We start from the raw sequence: 23,995 nt of genomic DNA, 5'->3' as shown, positions 1-23,995 counted from the left end.
TTTTCAGTAGTACTGAATTCCATTAATACTAGTACCTCATTCTAAAGTTATAAAATACACGATGATACCTTAATGAATTTCACCCTGTCAGTCTGACAGAGCACTGTCACTTTTCTATTCGGTATTTAAACAGGGCTCTCGCAGTTCCAACTTTCCATCAGTGCTCTGGAAATGAATCTGTCTGTATCACTGCCAGTGGCTCACGTCCAAGATCACTTGTAGCACTTTCCTAAGCCGCTTAGAAATATTTGGCACAGTTTGAGAGGAGCATATTCTCTGTCTCTTTGTGTCCGTTTTACGTTGGAGATTCACGGTGGCCAAAACATGTCTATGGCTATTCAACACTAGTGTTATTATACAATGCATTTATCACACATATTCATGACTACTTTGGCAGTAGCAAGTGTGTAAATTATAATTTGTAAGCCTTGTTAAGAGGAATACGTTGAGTAACAGTGGAAAGGAATGTTGTATTCACACATTTTGGACTGTAACTGGTTAATAGATCCACTGAACATTACTGTCTTGTGTTCTTTTGCCTTTGCCACAGCCCCACCCAAGCGCCTGACCAGTTCAGACTTGGACGTCTCCAAAGTCAACAGGGACAAACTTTTTAAAGATTAGTTCAACCTCAAGCAAACCTTTATCTTTATCTCTATGCACCCAAACACACACACACACACACCACACACACACACTGGCTCTACCTTCCCGGTGCTCATCCAGAACAAACTTGGCTAGAGCAAGAGGCCTTGAACTCAACATTAATCCTCCTCGACTACCTCAACCAGGCGGTCACTGAAGGTGCTCGAGAGCAGAAAGGTGAAACTGTGAGATTTCACAGCAAACTTTGAGAAATACTAGAGATGGGTCTATACACTGGCAAGGAAAATATACTGTAAAGTGTTTTAATGTTATTTATAAGCATCTGAATGTAATGTATTTAATAGATTTATTGGAAAGCTTTAAAACCAAAATAGCTCCACTGTTACATTTCTTGCCATTGTTACAATATTTTACCTGCTCAATAGCTATTTTTTGAAAAAAAAATACTATAATATAATCTGTACTCTCATCATGCCAATGTGTTTGTGCTAAAATGATACATGGGTAACTCTACACACTCTAAACTCTGGTGCCTTTTCAACAGTATGCAGAATTTAGTTTTCTACTAACATGCTGTGTTGTCTTCATCATGAAAATGTGACAAATGTGTTGTTTACTGTCTTTTAATGTATTGACCCATCTGTGCGTCCTTTGTGTTTTATGCAGTATATGTATGTAAAACCAAAAAAAAAAAAAAACAAACAGCACAAATAGTCTATTTTTTATGGAATGTGAAGGAAGCATATGCACTATGAATAAATCTGCACGCAGTTAAATGTCTGCTTTTGTAAGCGCACTTAATGTACCCTTGATTTCAAAGTGAAGTGTTTGCTTAGCGGCGGCTGAGCGACCCGCTACTCCCAGTGGTTTATCTTTTGCTTTTAGCTAAAATCATTCAAAGGAACAGCCTGAAGCCACAAGAGAGAAGATAACCCGAATTTTTTTAAACTGAAGCTATGGTTGTTTAAAAGAAGAAGAAGCAGACCACGTGTACTGCACTTATGTGCTTAGGATTTTTATTTTTTTTAAATCAGGGTTGGTATTTCAGTATTTCATCCATCTCTACATCTAGAATTGAATTCTCTTATTTATTCCAAATCTTTTCAAACCTTAGTAAACACACTTCTGGTCAATGTTTAACTTTTGAAAAATGGATGCAGGTTGAGTGGAAAGATAAAGGCTGAAAACATGGCAGCTTAAATAATGTTCACAACGTAACCTGAAGATAAAATACAATGTAATTCATGCTAAAACAGTTGCCGTTCTTTTCCCCTCACATTCTTTTTTTTTGAAAACTCCTTCCTCCAAGTATCCAGAAATCCTGACTTCTGAATTTGACCTGATTAGCCGATGGTTTCCCTGGAGAACACTCCTCACTCCAGAAGCACTGCCTGAACAGCGGCAACAGTCTCCGTCTGAGGGCGGACCGCAGGTGTCGAAGCCCTTTTCCTCACCGGCGGGTATTTCATAATTTCATTTTGGCCTGTCAGTCACAGCATTCATGGTAGCGACAGCTGCACCACTGCGCTGGATTGCGCGGACCTGTCCATCTCATTATCATTTCATTATTAGGAAAATTGGAAATGTTGCATAGGGAATAGACAAATTATTAAATGTGTGCCAAGACCAAAAATTAGACAAATGAAGGAGTGGAAGAAAAGTTACAAAAAAAGTAAATTTCTTTTTACAGTCTATTTTAATTATATAACTAATTCAGGACAAACACTGACTCTTTTTCAAATGTTTACAGTCCTGCTGTTGTTTGTAATACATGAAAATCTAAACTTAATTATACTACTTGGTAGTAATTTCCATGTTTCTCTTGAGTTGCATGGTATTTTGAAATCTAAAAACAGACCTTCCTAATTATAATGATAAACTTTTCAAAAGAAAGTCCAAGTCTTCTGGGAGCTTTGTGTGCGTCAGCTGTACTACACCAGTCCTCCACTTTAAAAGCTTCTGCAGGAGCTTGACTGACAGCTAAGTGGTATTTCTTGTTTATAAAATCAAAGCTTATCCAAGGTTTGGAATTATGTTTACACTCTGATGCCATCACATTAAAAATGGAAAAGCCATGTTTTCAAAAGAAGCAAAGTTTTTCTTAGATTTAATAACAAAGGGAGGAAAAAGGTGTTCCACAGTCCAGGAGATTATGGGTCCACTCTGACAAAATGTTTCCATGTTTTATGAAGCAGCATCTAGAGGAAAGGAGAGCTCAACCAAGCCGAGAGCCAAAATGAGCTGTGAAGCCGTGCTAAGCCTTCACTCAGTCCCTGCTTCCCCTCTCAAGTTCTGAGGACATCTGAAAAGCAGAGGTCCAGAGAAAATATTGAACGGCTTTCTGAGCACATATTCCAGAGCAGATTGAATGGATTTGTGCAATGACTCCTCAAACACTCTGTAGATTTAGCTATTGATATGTTGTCGTTCCCCTATGTGTTCACACGCAGGTGCTAATGCTCTAACCAGTGCACAAAGTCCTGCTGATGCCTGTCGATTTAAATTGAAATTCCGAATAGTTTTCTTTTATAACTCCAATTTCACCTGTCAGGCAAGAGCAGGGTGAGAATCGGGGGATGTTTGTTCCCCATAGGTGCTCGGGCTTAAAATTGAAGATGATAAGAAATCTCAGATATCAGAGTTTTCCTCTTTTTCTCCCGCCCATTCATCATAGTTTTCTAAATAAATCACATTTGGCGGCTCAGAGTCTCTCAGTCACTATTTAATGTGCCTCTTTGCACTGTAACTACGTCCCTAGGAGAGTGTCTGCTTATCTGAGCTATATTAGTTTGCAAAACGCATGCAAACTCATAGATCAGTCCTGCTGCTCCCAGCAGACTGGCTCCCCATTTACATTCTGCCCCATCATTAGTCCAACTTTACTCTACTTTGTCAGGTTGAGATGGTGAGTAATACATGCTGAGCTTTCCTCTGGTTTGTGTTTTCCAGCAAAATATGTTTTAAAAAAAAGTTAGTAATCTGCTTTTGCACTTGTATGAGAAATTAAACATCCGACTGAACTAAGAGGAAACTGCAGCAGAACAGTCAAGTTCTTTAACATGTGCCAGTACTGAATATGCAGTCTATGATTCAGATCAATTCATGAGGAGTCTCATCAGGCTGATGACAATGACTCATTTTCCAGCTCTTGATTAAAATTGTTTCCCTATGGTGAATGTGGGCTATTGTCTATTTCTTTATCTCTTCCATTTTCCCACGCTGTCAAAATCAGACCATCCCCAATTTATGCATCTCTATTTTTAACCAGTGAACTGTTTGCCCGCCTTCTCCGAGCCAATCATTCCCTCGTCCCTGTGCTTTAAAGTCACTGTCATTCTGTAGGTCTGTTGCGCAGCCCTCCTCCTCCACATCTTCACATCTCCACTTCTCCACCTCCCTATGGTCATCCCACAAAGTCTTCATTAGCGGTCTCCTTCAGCCTCCTGCCAAATTCATCCTCTTCTCCACCATCACCTAGACTGTCTAGACTGTGGGTGGTCCTGTGCCTCAGGACAGGCTCATCGTTTGGGATTCAGCTCTTTGGCATTCTTCAGAGTCTAAAACTATTACCATGCATGTTGACGTTTCCTCAATGAATGTTCATTCTGCACTTACTTGATCTTCTCTCAGATCAAGTTAGCCTTCTCCTTGCTGAGTAGTCAGCGTTCTGCAGCTCAACTCTCCACCTTTGCCCTCCTGTCGTCCCTGTTGGTGTATCGGTGGCTAATTACCCCTCTACACGTCGGCATCAGTCTGACCCTCCAATCTGTTCCTACGCTTCCTGTTAGACATGCTGTGTAATGGTGTGCATAGAAATAAAACATGCTAAATAAATCTCCTGTTAGGTGCTCGAGTTAAAGGGTCGCTCATCCCCACGACAACTAAGTCATAAGAGTAAGAGGAGCTGCTGTTTAAAGTTCAATTTGAATGCTTCAGGCACCACAAATGGAATTACCTTTGATTTCATTTTATTGTGGTCGCAGCTGACAATTCAAAGATGAACATCTCAAATTTGTGCAAATGAAACCAAAAATGTTTCCAGTAGGGGTAAGCTGAAATCTGCATTATTGATAAGACTGAATGGAGGGCTGCAGCCCAGAACTGCAGCTTTTCTTATCTCGCTTGTGTATTTCAACATTTACTGTTGCTGTCTTTTTTAGAGTCAGTATTAATAAGCAGACTTCCTTCGTCAGACATTCATCAGACCTGCAGCCCTTCACTGATTAGTCTGTGTTTTGCTTAAGGGCACTGCAGCAGGATGTCTGATGTTGAAGCTCGGTCACAGTTGTAAACAGGTACACCAGACCTTTCCTTGGAAATAGTGATTTGTAAAGTTAAGGCTCATTGAATATTACCCCACTAAAGCGACCATTAGTAAACACAGCAACCCCTCAGCGTTGCTTCTGCCTCTCCCAGCCTATCAAGAAGCGATGGGGTGTTTGCCACTGTTGCTTACCGCTGCTATAGCCCTGGCGTAAGCCTCTGCAGCCTTCACCGAGGCTGATTCCCATTAGAACAAACCTATTTGGCTTGCATTACAAACCCATTCAATCAGGCAGCCGTGCTCTGCTTTTTCGTTTAAGCCCGGAGGCTGCGAGTGTATCCAGCCGCTGTCGTTCAATAAGTGAATGGGTTATTGCAGCTGAGTCTCCGTATCAACCTCATTTTCTCCTGGGCTTAGAAAAAAAAAGCGTGTTTTTTTGTGCAATTGTTGTACAACAATTTGTATTTATAAGATATTTTAAAATACGATGAAGTGCTTGCTCGCTGAATATGCAACAGTCACGGGTGAGTGGGTTGATTTCCATGCTGGATGGCAGGCAGGTGGAGCGGCTGCCATTCAGCCCGCCAATCCTGATCCCTGAATGACCTCTCTTGGCACCGTGAGCGGGAGGCTCATCATGTCCTTTATGCAACGATCAAGTGTCATCACTTATGAGGACCTGTGCTAAATCACATGGAGCAACTCTGCGTGGCTTCACAGCGGTGAGGCGGAGACTGTTATGACCTGCTTGTGAATTGTCTTGAGTGACGTTACTGTAATAGCCTTGGATTCAGAGCCATTAGTTCATCACTTATCACCCACTGCATCGCACGAATATGTGCCCAGGCTGCAGAGGGGAGATACAGCTCTGAGTCGGGCCTCTAGGCAGAATTACACTAAACTTCTCTTTGTATTCCACCTGTGTATGTGTCTAATTAGCTTTTTATGCTTTTATTTCATACTGCACTGCACTGATTTTGAAACAGTGGATGAAATCTACAAGCCAAATGAGATTAAACCTGCTGCTCTGTGCAGCTGCTGCAATGTGCGTGACCAACTGGAACGAGCAGGAAGAGAATCTGGCTAGCCCGGGCAGGTTTGAACAGCTGTGGGGAAATGATGGCAAAAGACTGGTACGGTGAGGGGCTCAACATTATTACAGCTGGATCTAAAGTGCCAGATTTCAATTTGACGAGGTCAGTAATTGATGGGGAGATTAATATGGGCTGTAACTGTGAATGGGGAGACATCAGTAGCTCAGTCGCATACACACATATTTCCATTCCAGTGGAGGACTTTGGGTCACGCTGTTTACATGGGATGTGGTTTAATACGGTCTGATGAATTCAGCTTCCTCTGTGATTGCCTTATTTGTTCATGTTCTCCTTATTTCTAATAGAGTTCAATAAAGTTCTCCAATAAAGTTGAGTTCTTTAAGAGTTTGTATGAACAGCAAACTCTCTGCTGAGGACCAGTTCAGCTTAGAAGCATCTTTGGGAAGCTGACAGGCGTCCTGTTCCCATGCATTTACATCAAGACGGAGGGTATGCACAGAGAGAACATAAAAAGAAACTTACCAGATGAAATGGTTTACATGCTACAGTTATTCTTTTCATTAATTTGTGAAATGGCTTAAAGCCCCCCTCTGCGGCAGATTTAAATTACAACGATTTCAGGACTGTTTATTCTGGCTGAGATGCTTATATACAGTGTTCTTTTATTCATTTTTGGCTTGGAGATTAACAGAATATCAAACTCCTCCATGTGAACGTGGACCGGTTCAGTGGGTAAATTAACGAGACCTAGTCACATTGCATTGAACAACCGGGTTTAGATGTTTAACTCATGTTGCAATACCACCACTAATCACTACATGGTGCCTTTTATCAGTTCAGCACATATGAATGCAAAGTAAAAAAAAAAAAATGAATGGAGAAAAAAACTCATCTGATTCAAGACACTGAAGCAGATTTCCTGATAAAAAGCAGCTGCACTGAGGCTGATAATGTGCATGACATTAAAACATTAACAATTCAGCCATTGCACTTACTATACAAGAAATACAATCGAATAACTCACTATTTAAAGTAGACTTATTCTGAAGTTTTGGTCATCTCCTTGTCAAAGCAGCATAATGATCAGTTCCCCTCACATTTAAACCAGGCATGTTCCTTTCTCGTTCACTCACTCTCCATGGAAAGCATGGCCGGAGAGATCTGATCACTAGCTAACGGACAAAACAAAAAGCAGGCTTGTTCGCCTCAGAGATTACTTCAAAAACATCTATGCCTACTGTTCTGGCCTGGCTGGATCCACAGACTTTTAGTTAATTCTGCAGCCACTAGGAGGTGTTAGTTCTGTTTGTGAGCCTCACAGCTAGTTTTGAAGCCTGTACGCAGCCATCTTGTTTTTCCTACTTATTGTGAGCGCATTGTAGAACACCTACTAACTGCTTGGAGCTTATGTTAGCTTGATATCTCACCATCACAGGGACTGAAAAACACAAGAGCTAAAATGGAAGTGGTCATCATTTTCATTTTAAAAGGTCACTGTTTCCATTTAAAATAAAATAAAATAATAAAATAAATGTTATGTTACATTAGCATAGTGAGATATTTCCCACTCATTCTAAATGGTATAACTAAAACACGCATTGGTGATTCTAAATTGTCCGTAGGTGTGCATGTGAGTGTGAATGGTTGTCTGACTCTCTGTGTTAGCACTGCGATACACTGGAAACCTGTCCAGGGTGTACCCCGCCTCTTGCCCGATGACAGCTGGGATAAGCTCCAGCAGACCCCCACGACCCTTAACAGGAATAAGCGGGTACAGAAGATGAATGAATGAATGAATAAAACACGCATTTTCCCTGTATACCTCATACATTCATGGGGCTTGTCAGTTAAATGTAACGTTTTAGCCTCTCAACCTGTCATCAGGTTAGCAGTTATGCTAATTGTTTTAGACTGGAAAGTGATGTTAGCAAGTGATTCACACATGGGTAATGTCTGTGCCAGCTAATACTGCTATTCACAAAATCATAGCTGGAAATTTTGGATAAGGGCAACTGTGACTTGTTTACAGACATTTCCAGAAAGAAGCAGTTCATTTGTAGTTTTATGATTTGTATGAGTAAAATACTGATACTCCCAACGACCAAATCTTTCCAAACATTTCCTACACTTACAGTTACCAGGTCTTTCGCTTGCTAACTTTTAGCCTCGGTTGCCAACAGTTGCCAAGTCTTCTCTAATCATTGTGTGTACACAGCTTCGCATGTCATAACCACAATATCCATTTGAAAGTAGCATAGGACCTATATCTTCTAACAATGCAACGCAACGGACCCTTTGTTGGCCTTCTCATTGGTGGTCAGCAGACCAATCAGGAGGCTCCTTTCCTTAATCAAATCTCAACTTCCTATGTTACTGTCGCTAGGTCAGATAAACAGTAGTAATGCGGGGGTCCATTACCATAAAAAAAAACACTGAAAAAACTTTAGACTTATTAAGCATTGAAACTTTTAATTGTGATCCTTCAAAAATTTATATATATAACAAAAAACAATTGTCAAATGTGAAAACAGATGGAATAACCATACTCCAGTCATTTTTCCATGTCTGCCAACGGTAGCTGAATCCCCTCCACCTTTTCAGCATTTTTCTATGAGAATGGACCCCTGCATTTGTACTGTTTATCTAATCTAGCAAAGGTGATATGGGAAGTCGGGACTTGGCAAAGGGTAGAAGCTGGTGGTGATCAGCAGACCAATCAGAAGGCCAACAAAGGGTCAGTTTAGTAAATCACCACGTTAGAAGTAGCTTGTAGTCACTAAGAACTTTCACGTTTTTGTATTAATAAATTTACATATAACTGGTACAACCTAACTCACCTAATAGTGTTGTTTATTTGAGTCTCTGTGCAACAAATTTAAACTCTGCCTCAGGACCGAGCTAAGAGCCAAAACTACCAGCAGGAGGTTTTAAAAGCCAAGACCCAGTAACTCGATTAAAAACAGATTGTTGTTGGCTGTGAGTGGCTGGCTAGAGACTAAAGGCCTCGTGTGGAATTCAGCATAATTTGGAGCATGTTGCGAGACCTTTGCTGGCAACACTAATCTTTTACTGCTATTTTAAAAAGAGCCCAAATTTGTTTAATTTGACAGTCATCAGATTTTTTTTTGTTTTTGTCGAGTTATGTCTTTCACATGTTTCCAAACTGTCTGTGAGTTCAAACGGGACGCTTGATTTGAGCAGCACACAGAGCCCAGGCAGCATCAACAATCATCTGCCTCCATCACTTATCATATTTCACCGCTGGCTTTGCAGCAGTCACCTTCACAGCAGCTGAAAGGGTTTGAAGTTCACTTGCCTTTCTTCATTCCCAGTTCTCATACCGCCTCGCTTTCCATCTGGTCTGAACAGGCAGGGCCGGGGCCGGGCCTGTGGGCTGAGCGGGGTCTCCAGGGAGCAGAGCCGACGCAGAGATACTTATTGCTTCATTGGGATTCTCCCTGGATCCAATCACACTGTCAAGCTTGGACAGGAGGCCTGTCTCCCTAGGTAGTGAATACAGCTCTCACACACACACACACACACACATACACAGTTCTGAACATCAGTCTCACTGACACATAGGGATGGAGATGCAGACGTACAGTATAAATGTGCACCCACGTACTTGTGCAACCTCAGCCAGCATCACACACGTCGACTTTATCCTCACAAGCCTATTGATGCTCCTGACTGCAGAGCATGAGCGAGGCAGTGTTTCTGTGTAACGGCTCAGACTCACTCCTCCTATATTCTGCAGCCCAGTCTCATCTGAGGAAGCTAGCCTGCTTGAATTTTTTTCAAATTTGGTTCCACTTCACTGATAATCCGTTGAAAGTTATGGTAATATTCCTCTAAAATTAAAACCACAGAGGCGCTCTCCCAAAATGCAGAAATAGATTTTCACAGTATGAAAATAAAACTCCTGCTGCCCATGCTAAGACATGTATGATTATGTATGCATGGCAAATAAATACCCTCCACTCTAAAAAAATCCTGAGCTGCCAGACCCGGTCCCTAGATGGCACTGTGGCCACTAGGCGAGGAGGCAGCACTGCTGTTTATCATGCAGCTGTGACAGCCTGTAAAAGCTTTTGTCGGTGGAACTGAAGATTTAGAGCCCAGATTAACGCATTCATATCTTGGCAGTTAATTAGGGCTGAGGAGCTAACTGAAAGCTTTGCAGAGTGATGGAGCAGAAGAATGGGTGGAGGTGTGCCCCTCACAGTGAGACACAAAAGTGAATTAAGTGCACATATATATATATATATGCTGACTACTCTCTGCTAATGTATCACTGTGTGCAGCCACTGAGATGTATGAATATGAATGCTTAACCCACACATGCCCAACTGCTAAGCTATTTTTTTCCTGCAAACTTTGATGTGGCTTAAGCATACCTAATGCGTTCAGCCACCTGCATACGCAGACACTTCTATTTGAGGTGTGCGCATGTGTGTGTGCCCTTCATAACGCTGGAGTTGAGGTCAGCGGGCTCATATTTTACCTGTCAGGACTGATCACCATCGCCTTCACAGCTGCTTTGTTACGTTCCATAGAGGATATAGCATCTCTCCTGAATCTTTACCGAGAGAGAGAAAGAGAGAGAAAAAAACCATACGTCTCTGAAATCCATACAGAGGATCCATAAAAAAGTCTACAGCTGCACACATTCCCAAGGTATTTTACAGCATTGTGCCTCAGCGTAGAAGGCTACAAAAACAGATTTCATCTGTAATCAGTGACAGCGCTGATGTGTCACCCCTTATAAACCCGCTGTTTATTTGACGGGAAAAACATGCCATAAAGCTCTAACGTGGAATTAACCAGTTCATTAGTTGAAGTAAAATTTCATGACAGGCCAACAGTCAGCGTTTAAATGCATGCAGGGGAGCTGTGCTGCTCTCTTGTCGGTGTTCCAGAGACCCTATACAAGGCGAAGGCAGAGCTAATGCAGGCAGCCGCACACAGAAATCCATTTGGAAAAGCCATTAGCAAATGTAAATTGTTTTTCTGTCAATTAAGATATGAATTATCCAGCCAACATCAGCTTGATGTAATCTACTTCTGCTAATTTGACTAAAAGGAAAAGTAGTTGGTACATATAAAATCCAATCAATAAAGTTTGTCAGCCAACAACTGTGTAAGCAAATGGGTTGTGAATATCAAATGGATATGTTTCCTCTGCTGGCACCCTGCTGCTCTAAATATGAAAGTGACTAATGATTGTGAAAATAGCAAAACCTCAGTGTTTGAGGGTGGGCGTCATAGGAGCTAAATGTAGACCCTGTTACACAGCTCTGATTATGTGGCCTTGAATTCTCTAGGATCATGATATTAATTGCAAACATGTATTTATTTTCTATTTGGAGAATACTTTTAGCATGGTCTTTATTTACGCTGTTTCTTTTGGCTGTGATTTATGCTGCAATTACCCTCCCTGGTGCTTGTTATTGTTGCTCGGTTCTCTTGTTGCTATTGTTTAAGTGCTCGTGCTAAGTGGCTTGGAGAACTTGCCTGTTATTTTAATCTCTGCCCTCTGCAGTATGGGAAAAACCATTTACTTTTTACCTGCATGTCATAAAAATATGCAGAAGACACTTACATTTCTGGATTAGAAGGATTTTCTGGTTGTTGCCTCTCATCCAACCCACGTTCTTTTCTTTACATAAAGCTGGCAATTACTCTGAGATCTGTTTTCGAGTGTGATATAGTGAATGAGGCAAGGAGTCTGTGACAGATGATCCCAAACATAAATCAGCTCTTGAAGATAAAGGCGGAAATGTTTGGTACACAGCCTCATGCTCAATTTATATAATAAATGCTGGTTAATATGACAAATGGCCAGTGAGCTTTGAGCAGAATCTATCAGGGAGGACAGGCACATCCCTGAAACAGCTAAAAAATATCTTAAATGAAGGTACATGACGTCAGAATTCAGTCCGATACAAAACACCGTGCTGTAGAAATATATAATTGCTGTGAGCAACTTATTAAATTTGCAAGAAGCTCTGCTGCCTTTAAATGGAACTTGTGAGCTCATGATTTCTTCATGGGAAGCCATGTACCAAAACTGCTCGGCGTTCAAGTGGTAGGCCTACCATCAGCTGTAATTTGTGAGAACACCGCTGCTAGGCAACTGTCTACAAGCCAGTTTAGCAAGGAGACGGCAGGGTAACGTAATGTAGGAAATACACAGGTGTTGATGAAGGAATGAGGCTGTTAGGAAGATCAGCATTTTCAATATTATAACAAATACGTGGAAAACTCTATTTGAGTAAAGTGTAATATACTGACTCACCATCCACCTCTAAATCCACCATCCACCTCTAAATCTCTAAAGATGTCAGAAAACACATTAAGACTAGCGAATTTACAGAGGGAGCTAACCACACAGCTAAAGCTACATGCTATATTAAGTGTTTTCAAGTTTTCATTCTATGACAATTATAACATGACCTGCTTTAAAACCTTTAAACCTGTAGCTACTGAGTTTTTGGCCACTTGGGGGCAGCAGAAACAAATTCTGTGTGTAGGATTTAGTGACATCTAGTGGCGAGGTTACAGATTGCGATCAACTGAACACCCCTCCTCGTGGTCAACCTTTCAACATAATATACGTGCAAAAATTCCACTCTAGCGCTGCTTTTGCTTTGTCTGTTGCTTGTTCTGCTGGAGTCTTATGTCAGCGATGTATCCAAATGTCGTTCAATATATTTTTAACTCACTATTACAGCTAACAGTGTTGTACTCAGTGGGAACAGTGATGCTGCGCTTAGGACTGAAGGATGGCCGACAGGTTCGAGATGTGAAGGACATCACAGAGCTGACAGTTGGTTATTCTTGTTCTCAATCTGCTCTTCAATTTGCTGCACAACTGTATTTCTAGACATGCTAACGTTGATGAATGCCTGCCTTTTTTATAGGCACATTAGTATTGCAACTTTAGTGAGGCACTCTTTTATGAAGTCACCAGAGAAAGTTATTTTTTTTGTCGGGCAGTGAGTAGAGGACCTCAGAACTGGCTACTGTGGCATTTTCCTGTGTTTTGTTAGCATGGATAAAACAATTGCAGAGCTAGCATACTAGCTGTCATTTGCTTAACTTTCTGCTGTTGTTCTGCACCATAGACTGTATAAAGGTGGACGGCTTAACAGCTCCTAAAAGTGAAGCCAAAGCAAGTAGAGCTCCCCCTGGTGGCTGGCTCCAGTACAGATCATAAGCTCCACCTCCTTCAAGTAAGTGGATGGGTCTTGGGCCGAACTAAAACACTAAAGTACAAGTCAAATAAATTTTGGTTTCTGTCATTTTAGGTAGTTAGTATAATGTTGATGCATGTTCAAGTCTCAATTGCTTGGATAAGTTTGGTTTTAGTTAGTTATTCGACGCCATAGTAACAGGATGTGACATAATGGCGACTACCAGTTGCCATACCAACCTCTCCGTAAAGCAGTCCCATGGGATTGTTAGAGTTGTAAAAAAAAACATTAAAAAAATAAGTACAATGTGTAATCCAACATTTTGTTGTAACTTGTGGAGGTAGAGCGCAGTATTAATTTAACGAAAACGTGAGTGAATCTGGCAGAAGTATGTTTGGGTCATCGATGTCGTGGCTCTGTGTGGCTCCACTCTCGGACTATACGGTGCAGACTCTGGCTCCAAACTCGCAAGATGGTGCCACCCGTATCCCTGGGAACAAGGGAGTGGTGTCCATATTTATACAGTCTATATTCTGCACCAGTGAAGCTCTGATGTTTGGTTTCATAGTGTCGCCATATATTATACTTTTTCATCACAGCGGCAGCTTCATTGCATATCAAACAGACACACTTCCTCTCGTTTTCTGGGAAGAAATATCCATTTTCCCACAATGTTTTCTGCACTCGCTTTCTCTCTTTTTGGTCACCTGTGGCAAAAGGTTTATTTGTTTTGTGGAGAAGCTGCATTGTTCAAGACAAACTAAATAACTAAATAGTACAATAGAGTTAAGTGTAAGTTCCACATGTGAGCTGTATTCCATTATATTTTTGACTTTGCTGTGACCCGATAATAAATGGACCACAGGCCGCATTTGGCTGTTTGGCTGTAGTTTGGACACCCCTGTCCTATATAGATATGAAGGCTCCATTCTGTTGTAACAAAAACACAATGATATGTTATAGCCCATGAAATAAATAGCCTACTATATTCCATTTGTGATCATTGGTGACCCTAAATCCAATAGACCGGTCCTTCTGAGGGACTAAATGCAACACAACCACCAGCTAGTTGCTAACTATGCATATTTATTGCTGTATAGGATGCATACAGACTGCTTGTTGAGTTGTTTAGCTGCTTGTGGTGGAAATAACAGCGCTGTGGCAGACGTGAGCTCACACAGCATATGCTGAAAGATGCCAACATGCTGCATGAGCCTGACAAACTTCAGTACCAGGTGATAACTCTCTGTAGGTTTGTTGTACGAGCGACACTGTTCACATACTGATTCCGTGTTTTCCACGCTCTCTCTTGTGAGGCACTGCTGCGTTGAGACGTGCTGCCTGAATGTCATAGCGTTAAATGGATGTTGTTTCCCTACACATTACCTTTTTATTCAGTTGATTATGCAGAACAAATTTCCACACATTTTTATGGTGTGGAAATAAAAAATAATATAAAAAGAAAGAATCTCTCTGCTTCAGAATTTATATTTAAAAAAAAAAAAGGTCCCACAGCTGAGCGAGTCCCTGCAGGTCTCCTTGTTCCCGTTGCCGGTGGCAGGATGAATGAGTTAATATGTAGTCATTGTGTGAGCTGGATATACTCACACACGGCGCTCTGATATCCTACATCAATGGGCTATTGCAAGTTAATGACCAGATCTGTGAAGGCCCATTTGCACGAAATATGGACAGTGTAAAAACGAGCTGGGAAAGCAGGTGCTGCTGCTGCCATTGAGGAGCTCATAAGCCGGCCATATGGTTGTGAAGAATCTCATTTGGCTGTGCTCACTCACAAAGACCTGACTCTAAAGAAGCCTTTCCGCCAATGTTGTGAAGACTCTGGACCTTCTTACGACGGTTTCCTCCTATTTTTCTCTTGTTGCATCAATGAACAGTGTATCAATTTGCATAATCATCTATAGGTAAATGACAGTCTTGAGCTATTCAGCTCTGGACTTCATTTGAATAGAAATGATATCGCTTTTCATTCTAAAAGGAAATCAGAGAACTGATAGCAAATGAATGAGAAATTGTTCTTTGGTGAACGGCCACGGACGCGCTATCTAACTCCATCTTCATACCTCGACATGGGCGTGTGAGTGACAGCCCCCCATCCCACATCCAAACAGTTTGGGAACAACATTTTTTTTTTATTTCTGGGAATTATTTGGAGTCAAAGGAGCATTAGACAATAATTAACTGGTCGAAAAAGCCAAGTACCAACACAAAAAATCAAAGTGAACGTACACAGCGACTGATTTGCATGAAAATGAGTGAGAACAAATCATTTCTGCGATAAATAATGACATAAAAAAACAACATATTGCTGGAGGATGTCATATAAATGAGACATGAAATTAGCTATACAACAACAGAAAAAAAAATAAAACAAATGCAAACGACGAGTTGAGCAGACAAGACGTCACAGTAAAAAATAAAACAAATTAAAACAAACACCTGTAAGTCAGTAAGGTGCTAGCAATAGATCTCCAAATCCATCATAATTGGTCTTTATTCTCTTGTTCTGTTTTTTAAATTTCCAATAAAAAAATAAATAACATGATGAAAGTAATTCCAGAATAAGGAGGAGTCCCTAACACAAGATCTGAGGGAGGCGTTTTCTATTCGACTGACAGTTTCCGATGGTCAAATATCCATGCGACTGAAGAGAAACACCATCCAGAGAGACTACACTTCTAATCTAACAACATTTGCTCCCTGCCTAAACAAATGTTCCTGTGCACATCATTTCTTATCTCCAGGCGTTCCTGGCAAAACAATCAAAATGATTTTTTTTGTCATGTTGCTACAGCGGAAACAAATCAAATCAAATGGTCCGTCTATACAAGCAGAGGATTTGAAAAAAATGAAGAAATAACTCAACAGAAACTTGAAATTTCTGTACAATATTGACCTGCAAAGCACGACGGCTAGATGTATTAAAATATGTAAACATATTTGCTGTTTTTGACACAGTCGTCTGTGACAACAGATAGAATCACACTTGTTCACACTGGAGTAAGTCTTTAGCCTGTTTTGTTTTTTTCTCCTTTTTTAAGATTGTGACAATTACATCTTTGCCAGACACAAATTATGATAATGCAATTTTTGCCACGGTATATTTGTCAAAAGTGAAGGAAACGGAACAAAACAAAAAATGAAATGGAGGGAAAGAAAAAGGCTATCAGAGATTTAAAATTCAGATAAATAACAATGCATTGTACATTTTGCCAGGTGGATCCACTCTTGCACGCTTGAACACCGTCTAGAATTTGGATGCCTTGCATAGCAGTCCAATCCTTAACTGAGACGTGAGGGAGGGAGAGAAAAACATTGAGATACATTACTGTATCACATCCTGTTGAGCACTCACTGAGCACTGCCAAGCCAACCCTGACGGGACAACGTCCTTAAAAAAAAAAAAGCAATATAATAAATAAATAAATTACAGAATGAATAAAAAAAAAAATAAGCAAAAAATATAAACATAAAGACAGCCTGAAGTACACATATACTTTACCTCATATCGCATCCATGAAAGCTACATTTAATGAAACCGTTTCTAACGTGAAATCAGGTTTTGACTTCCAACTTTCCCGACAATCATTGTTTCTTGAGGTCCCTCACTTACACAGATGCCAGCACCACGTCACATACACCTCACATGCATGCTCAGAATGGCCGAAATGACAGTGATCGTATTTTACAGGGTTACAATGGACAAGGTCATTAGAACTCCAAGGATCACACACCTCTTGACAGTCACCTCGGGTCGTGTGGGTGTTAGAGTGATGTTATTCACACTGCCATAAGTCTCCAGCAGGGACTCCTTAAAAATGTCCACGCTGAGTCCCGATGAAGTTGTACTGCATTGTCTCTCTGTAATGCTTACAATAGTAAGTGTGCTTCCATAAGCCAAAGTTGTTTTGTAAATGTTTCAGTGACTCACAAAGACTTGAGTTCTCAAGAGATTCGATTCTTTTTAAATCACAGTTGCCAATATGGTACTGTCAAAACGTTTGTAACTTTGTTCCAAACTGTTTATTTTTTATGTGTTGGGAAATGACTTGATTTCTATACATAATATTCCTTGTCCTTGTCTTTCGGTCTCTTGCTACCGGCGCTGCCTTTGGCGCTGCCGCTGGGTGCTTTATCCTTCACCACAGCGCCATTGGTTTGCGCCGAGTTGCTGATGTAGTTGCGTGTTTCGTCCACCTGGTAGGAACCCTCGTCTCTGTTCCTGTACTTGTACATGGCGTAGAGGAGGATGAGGATGCAGAGGGCGGCGGCTGACACAATGCCCACCACCATGCCCGTGGTACTGCTGGATTCCCGGATCACCTCTGAGGCCCCCGGGGGCACCCGCCGCACCACACCGGGCACCGTGGGCAAGGCGGCAGGCACCGTGCGCAGCATGGGTGAGGTGATGAAGGGGCCCCGTGGCTTGGTACCGTCCAGATCGAAGGATGTGGGCAGGGGCAGCAGGACTATGTCCGGCTGTGGGGGTTTTATCTCGCGGTTGTTCATTTTCCCGGCGGGCAGCTTGGGTGGCGTGTCCGAGGGGACCGCCGCTGGCGGCGTGCCCCGGAGGTCGGGCAGAGGCGAGGTGGGTGTAGTCCTACCTGCCTCAGAGGCTTTGCTAGGCCTCAAGTCCTTGGCCTCCCACTTGGGCGCGAGGGCTTTGTAGCCGCCTTCATAGGCCGATGTGGTCAAGATCTTATCTGTTACCAGGGAGAAGGTGGTGTAAAAATCTTCATCGTCAGTCGGGGGCAGGCTAGAGTCGAAAGCTTCGCCAGAGCCAAACCCCGAAATCACCATGCCATCATCATCATCATCATCATCACCATCATCACCACCATCATCACAATCATCGCTGCCTCGGTCCGACAAGCAAGGTACCCCCGCCTCAGTGGCCATGGCCAAGGATTCTTTGGTGGTCTCAATAATGGTGAGGACGGGGCGGAGGGTTGGGGGGAGGGGGATGAAGGGAGAACGGGTGGATACAGAAGGGATGTCTATGGGGTCCTCAACTAGCACGGGGATGACTAGCTCCCCTCCTAGAAAGCGAAAGAGAGAGAAACAGCAGTCAGAGGGTGGAAAGTCCTCAGTCAGCAAGCAAGAAGCAGTCAAACACCAAAAGAAACGGTAAACAGAGAACGTAAAAAGCAAAGCTCAACAAAGGGAAATGAACTGAAGAAAAAGAAAAAGAAAGAACAGAAAATACTGTACCAGTGCAAAAACAAGGAAACCAAACAAGACCCAAACTGAAAGAAAACAACAGCCATAAATCAAGTATACATTGCATCAAAAGGCTTTGAGGGATGCACGAGGGTGAGCCACATTCAACTGACACCTCACATTAACTCCTACACTCCCTACACGTTCTCTGATCAGAGCTGCATTTGTGATGCACTGTAGACTAGTCAACGGTACATTATCACTATTTACAATGAGAGCGTATAGAAGTGGGACTTATGTGTGATGTGATCTCCTGTTTATCCGTCCCTAGTTATTCTGCACACATCTCCCGTATTAATGAGCAGTTCAGGCTTGTAAGAGGCATGTTTCATTTATCTTCAAGTGTAAGAAAGAAAAAGAAGCTGTCTGTGGATGAAAAGAAGCTGGGGCTATTAGTGTTTGTTTGCAATTCAAGAGCAAGCCAGCGGACCTGAAAGCGAGTTAACTAAGTCTGAAATGAGAAACTATTCTAATTTCAGACTTAGTTCTATTTTGGTGCTGCATCTACTCAGATAGATGCTTTTTAACCCTGCTGACCTACACGAGCGAATAAATACTAACAGCTGACGCAAAACAAAAAAGGGAAAGGTAATGTTTGCAGACTGGAAGAGATTCACGGTGCCTCTTAGAAACCTGACTGGCACTTGAGGCGTATCTGATCTACAAAATAAACAGCAACCAGTAAAAGCCTAAACTTGTCAGGATCAAGTTAAATGTTTTTAATTTTATTTTACTCAGCACTAGTGGGCTCCCCTATTTGCCCTAGCCTCTTGCCTTTTGACCCCTACAGTTACCACAGTGGCACAAAGTCACCGGGCAGTTCACTGACACCTGAATGTTTGCTAAGTTGTTAAAGCTAGAACTCTTTACTCTGTAGTGTGGTGTTATTTTACTGAACACTTACTAAGGACAGAAAATCATCTCCGCACCCAACTACTTCTAATAAACCCATTTTGCTTTATTGGTTAAACCTGTTGTTCTACAAAGACTTTGAAACATTCAGATGTCTGTTGAAGCTGCTTATCCTCTTGCCAAAGTGGCTTGTTTGTACATTGCGAAGGCTCACAAACAGGGCACTATAAAGAGATGCAAACCTTTTGGAACAATAAAGAAAAGAACACAACAGAAACGAAGGAAACGGAAATAATAATTAAGGCATTGCAAAAAGAGTTCAGAGTTAGAGCAAACGTCGTCATAAACATTCACAAAGTAAAGCCACAGATAGAGCTATCCAGAAGAAGGATTAGTAAGTAGAAAAACAGGTAAAGGAAAAAAGCTCGGAAAATCATAAAAGCCTACAAAAAGAAAAAGAAAAAGAAAAAAAACAGTTTTCAAAGGAAGAAAGCATACCATCAGTTTTGTCAACTTACATCAACAAATTGCCCGCATGATTTTGGCAGGAAGAAAAAAAAATTTACAAAAGAAAGTTGTGTAAGAATGCCTTTGGACAAGTTAGGTTAGTTTCTTTTTAACAGTTTCTGATTATATATTTCTCTTTTTTAGACAGGATGGTAACAGGGAGGCAACAACACATACATCCACACATCATGACATGAAAAATAATCTTCACCATTCTGTTCAGGATATCTTTTTTTTATCTTTTTTTTAATAATTATTTTGTATAAAAAGAAAACGGTATATCTATAATTCTTGCTTTTGATTGATAAGTCTCTCCATAAATATCTACAGCCTGATTAGATGACTCTTTATCTTTTCTCTCTCTTTTTTTTTAATCTTTTTTTGCTCGACTTTAACTTGTTCATCGGTTATGAACAAATGGATGACTGTACATATCTTAGAATCTCTACGTAAAGGTTTGGGAGGAGGGAGCGTGAGACGGGGTGGGACCTATGAACATACTAGGAAGGAAATGACATAGATGGGGGTGAACGTGTACATCAGTTGCCATGTCCATGTAAAGGCGGCACGAAGCGGTCGGGCGGCATTAGAGCTTTTGGCTGTAAGGAAGGGATGGGGATATACAAACAATGAGCATATACATGCCCATCTACAAAAGAGAACAGCACTCTCAACACTGACAGTTTTACAAACCCTAAGCTGCAACTTCTTTGCCATGCACAGAAATTAACCACTAGTCGATTCAATCCAAATTTCAATCAGAGATAGCTGTTAGATAACATATTAGAGCTCAGCATAGAAACAGTTTGGAACAGTTTTCACAGGTAGGGTCTAACTTTGGAGGTATCTTCCTTTTTTTCTCTATGAGGACACCAATTTGAAGCTCCAATACAGCCAATCTTAAAAAAAGGAAACCTTCTGCTGTTTATGAAATAGCAAATAATTCATAGAGAAAAGAGGAAGCTTCGCTCTGATTAGGGTTAAAAAGAAATCATTAAGAACATCGGCATTAGTGAATCTTAGCAAATTAGCAGAAAATTTGAACATTTCCAGAAAAAGAAACATAGAGAGTCACATATATGTGTTGTTTACATATATGCACAAAAAAGACAAAAAAAAGGGAAATAAAAAAGAACAGATTAGCAAGCAAGAAAGAAAGGCAGTAGATTTCTCACACTATCAAAGATGAACAACCAGAAAGCACACACTGAGGCAGACAAAGAGAGGGGGGGACAGTTTAAAGGCAAAGTGTCACCACCTTCATTTAACTAATAATAAAGACTTTATTATTAGTTACTTCAATACAGTTCTCTTGTTAGTATTTTAAAACACAGGACAGGGCGTGCAATCTGGATGTACGTCAGAGAAAGAGAGGTCTTTTTTTTTTTTTTTCTTTGGATTTTAGTTCCACTATAAGACGTAGTTGGGTTAATGCATGCTTAAGTAAGTTGCATTTAGGGAGAGTAATGTACAATAACAATACAGCAAGCCAGGGCACAGGTAAAGGGGAGGGGCTTAAGAATGGGGTCAGTAAAGGTGACTGCCAGCAAGGGCTGTGGGATATTTTCTCAAGCAAAGAATCCATTCATTAGCAGTTATCAGGAGGAGAGGGAGCACCATGGGTGACGTGTAAGCAACATTATGTGGCATTTAGGCTCATCGCAGTCGCTAATTAATCAAGAGGGAGGGGTGGAGTGATCATTTATGACCTACTTTTTAATCAACGTTTAGATGCTTTATAACCAACAGCCTTCGTTTGACAGTTAAACATCTGGAGTTCCACAAGGGGGCGCCGAGATTATTTATGCTTCTGGTGAATTTAAGGAGACATGCACATTTGCCGTCAGTTTTCAGGTTTAGCTAGTTCGTCAGTTGTCGGCTGGCTACAGGAACCTCATCCATTGGGCAGCTAGGTCTGCGAGCTAAGCGTTATTGAGTAAATATGGCGTCTGGCACACTGCACACCGACATCTTGAATAGGAACTTCCTGACATTTATGACATGACACAGTGTCGCTGTGATCTTCTCCACTAACAGCTGCTGCTCTGGATAATATTCCAATAACAGAACCAAACTGCTCGCCCAGTTAAATAAACAATTGCAGCACAGAGTAAGTGATTCTATCCGAGGATTTATTTATCCAACCCTGCCCTTGCTGTCTCAGCCTTGTTTGCATCCTTTCGCTCCATCCTCGGCTAACAGCTTTCAGCGAATGTTAGCTTTGCGCTATATCAACAAAACACTTAGGGTGGGAGGGGAATTGTTGTAGTTAAGGGTCTCCAGTAAAGTCAGTGCAGAGGACCTTGATGTTTTGGTAAACACTTTAATCCTGTGTAAGCTCTTGCACAAGCGTTGCACGTCCTGCTATATTTCAGAAGCAGACAAACACAGCGGTTTCTAATGGGTTTACTCAACCAGATTGCATTTGTTTTTCAAACTCATCAAGATGGAGGGAGGTTTTATTCTAAGCCCCTTGCTTCACTGGCAAATAATTCTCCACTCGGCTAGACCTACACTTGGCTACTCTGTTTTCTGTCTTTTTAGACAAAAAGGGAGTCGGGACTTCTGATTAACAAGTGCTTCTTTGCGCCTGGCCCTGGCATCAACAAGAAAGCCTCCACTTCTCCTACTTCTACAAAAATGAAAACATGAAGCAAACTTCATTTTAAAGCCTTTCCACTTTTCATCCCACCATGTATAAAAAGACTATCTGCTGGCTGCCTGTGCAGGCTTGTAAAGAAGAATTAAAGTAAATAGAGTTATAACTAAATGATTGACTACCTCAGCAGTTTGAAGGCTGCAGATGCAGAAATTTCAGAGCAGCACTTTCTCTTCACTTGCCTCCCTCTCTCTTTTCCCTCTCTTCTCTCCCTGGTCTGATCCCCATGTCCATCCAAGGTTTGCTGAGGCCTCCGAATGGAGATGAATCCCGACGGTGTGTCAGGGATTTGACGACACTACACCATAAAAGCGGAAAGCCGGAACACCTGCACCGACCAGGGATGAACTAAGTCAATGGGATTTTGACGCTGCAAATTGTTGGCGAGTCAGTGGTTCGAGGCCCTGAAATCCCATTGTGGTGCGGTGCATTGTGTCCAGAGACCTGCTGTAGCAGATTTATTCACCTCTACCTACTACAGGTAGGAAACTGATTACCAGAGAGCCACCAACACACACATTCTCAGTGTGGTCACACTTAAAGGGAAATGCCAGGGATTATATTAGTGCACAGTGTAATGGCTGAGCTTTCTAGAAACATGTACCTTAAAATCTTTTTCCCTGCCGTTAAAATATCTTATCTTACCTGTGCACAGCCCTGCCAAGAGATGCTTAATTTCTCACAGATGGACATTGTGATTTCCATCCTAAAAGTAGGAGAGTGTTCCATTTACAGCTCCAACAAGTGGATAAGTCTACCCTATAAAGATGCATGGAGCCACCAGGGTGGAGGAAGAGCTCTCCTCTGCGCTGCTCTGAAGACATGGTGCATGGCAGATAGCTCTTAATCCGTCATCATGTGGTTGGCTGCAGTCTGGTGTATTAAATTGGCATCTCCAGCAGGCGTGGCAACTCGCCCCTGTCAGCTGGTCGATTTGCTGTACAGCCATTAGGCTGCACCTCTGCACTCGGTGGACATGTGTCAGCTGAATAACCTTTAAACTGATCTGAGGCCTGTGTTGAAGTGACAGCCAGCCCGCTGGGGCCTGACGGAAGCCATAGCCGACGCCACAAGGAAACTCGGTGATCCGTCCCTATCATACTTCATTCTGTACCCTACACTTGGCTCCTCAAAGAGCAATGAAGAAATCACACAACGCTGCATCCACGCTTCCAGTCTAACATTAATATTAAAGATACAGATCCTAGACCGACCCAAGGCCAATGGGATGAGTACACACACTGTATATAAATATATATAAATATATAACATCCGTTTGATCTCTGTTCCACTTGATCAAAGGCTGAGGGTAATGGTGCATGCAGGACCTGTTTATTAAAAACACAGTCTTTTTATGATGTACTGTCACACTGAATGCACCGGTTACCCCGTAGTCTTTTGGGAAAGATTTGTGGGAGGCCCACCTTTTCTGGGAAAAATTACAGTGCTGGTTGTTGTTTTAAAAGACTAACACAAGCTGCCTGTACGTTCACGTTTAGTAGCATGGCAGGCGGTAGTTTGGAATCATTATTATAGCGCAGCAAAAACAAGAGGTGCCAGGGTGATTCATGGGTGCACAAAGCAAACGCCTGGCTGCTGCGCTCTGCCGTTGATC

General features: G+C 41.7%; 2 protein-coding genes across 2 annotated transcripts in view; one reads left to right on the top strand and one right to left on the bottom strand.

Moving 5' to 3' along the window:
* Positions 1-1,378, top strand: part of cep128 (centrosomal protein 128) — a 40,516-nt gene extending 39,138 nt beyond the window's left edge. The window contains exon 25 of the mRNA XM_084560824.1: positions 551-1,378. Within this exon, the coding sequence (XP_084416950.1) occupies positions 551-624 (74 nt within the window). The 3' untranslated portion in view covers positions 625-1,378. The remainder of the gene's footprint in view (positions 1-550) is intronic.
* A 13,930-nt stretch (positions 1,379-15,308) lies between these two features.
* The window catches only part of nrxn3b (neurexin 3b), a gene marked incomplete at its 5' end in the record, with an annotated part of 269,437 nt that continues 260,750 nt past the window's right edge, over positions 15,309-23,995 (bottom strand). Inside the window, one exon of the mRNA XM_084560987.1 lies at positions 15,309-18,181. Coding sequence (XP_084417113.1) covers positions 17,199-18,181 — 983 coding nt within the window. The remainder of the gene's footprint in view (positions 18,182-23,995) is intronic.

Source organism: Chelon labrosus (genome assembly GCF_963514085.1).
Source record: "Chelon labrosus genome assembly, chromosome: 14".
Classification (NCBI taxonomy): Eukaryota; Metazoa; Chordata; class Actinopteri; order Mugiliformes; family Mugilidae; genus Chelon; species Chelon labrosus.
The sequence above is the reverse complement of the archived record's forward strand: the minus strand, read 5'-3'. Positions and strand labels throughout refer to the sequence as shown.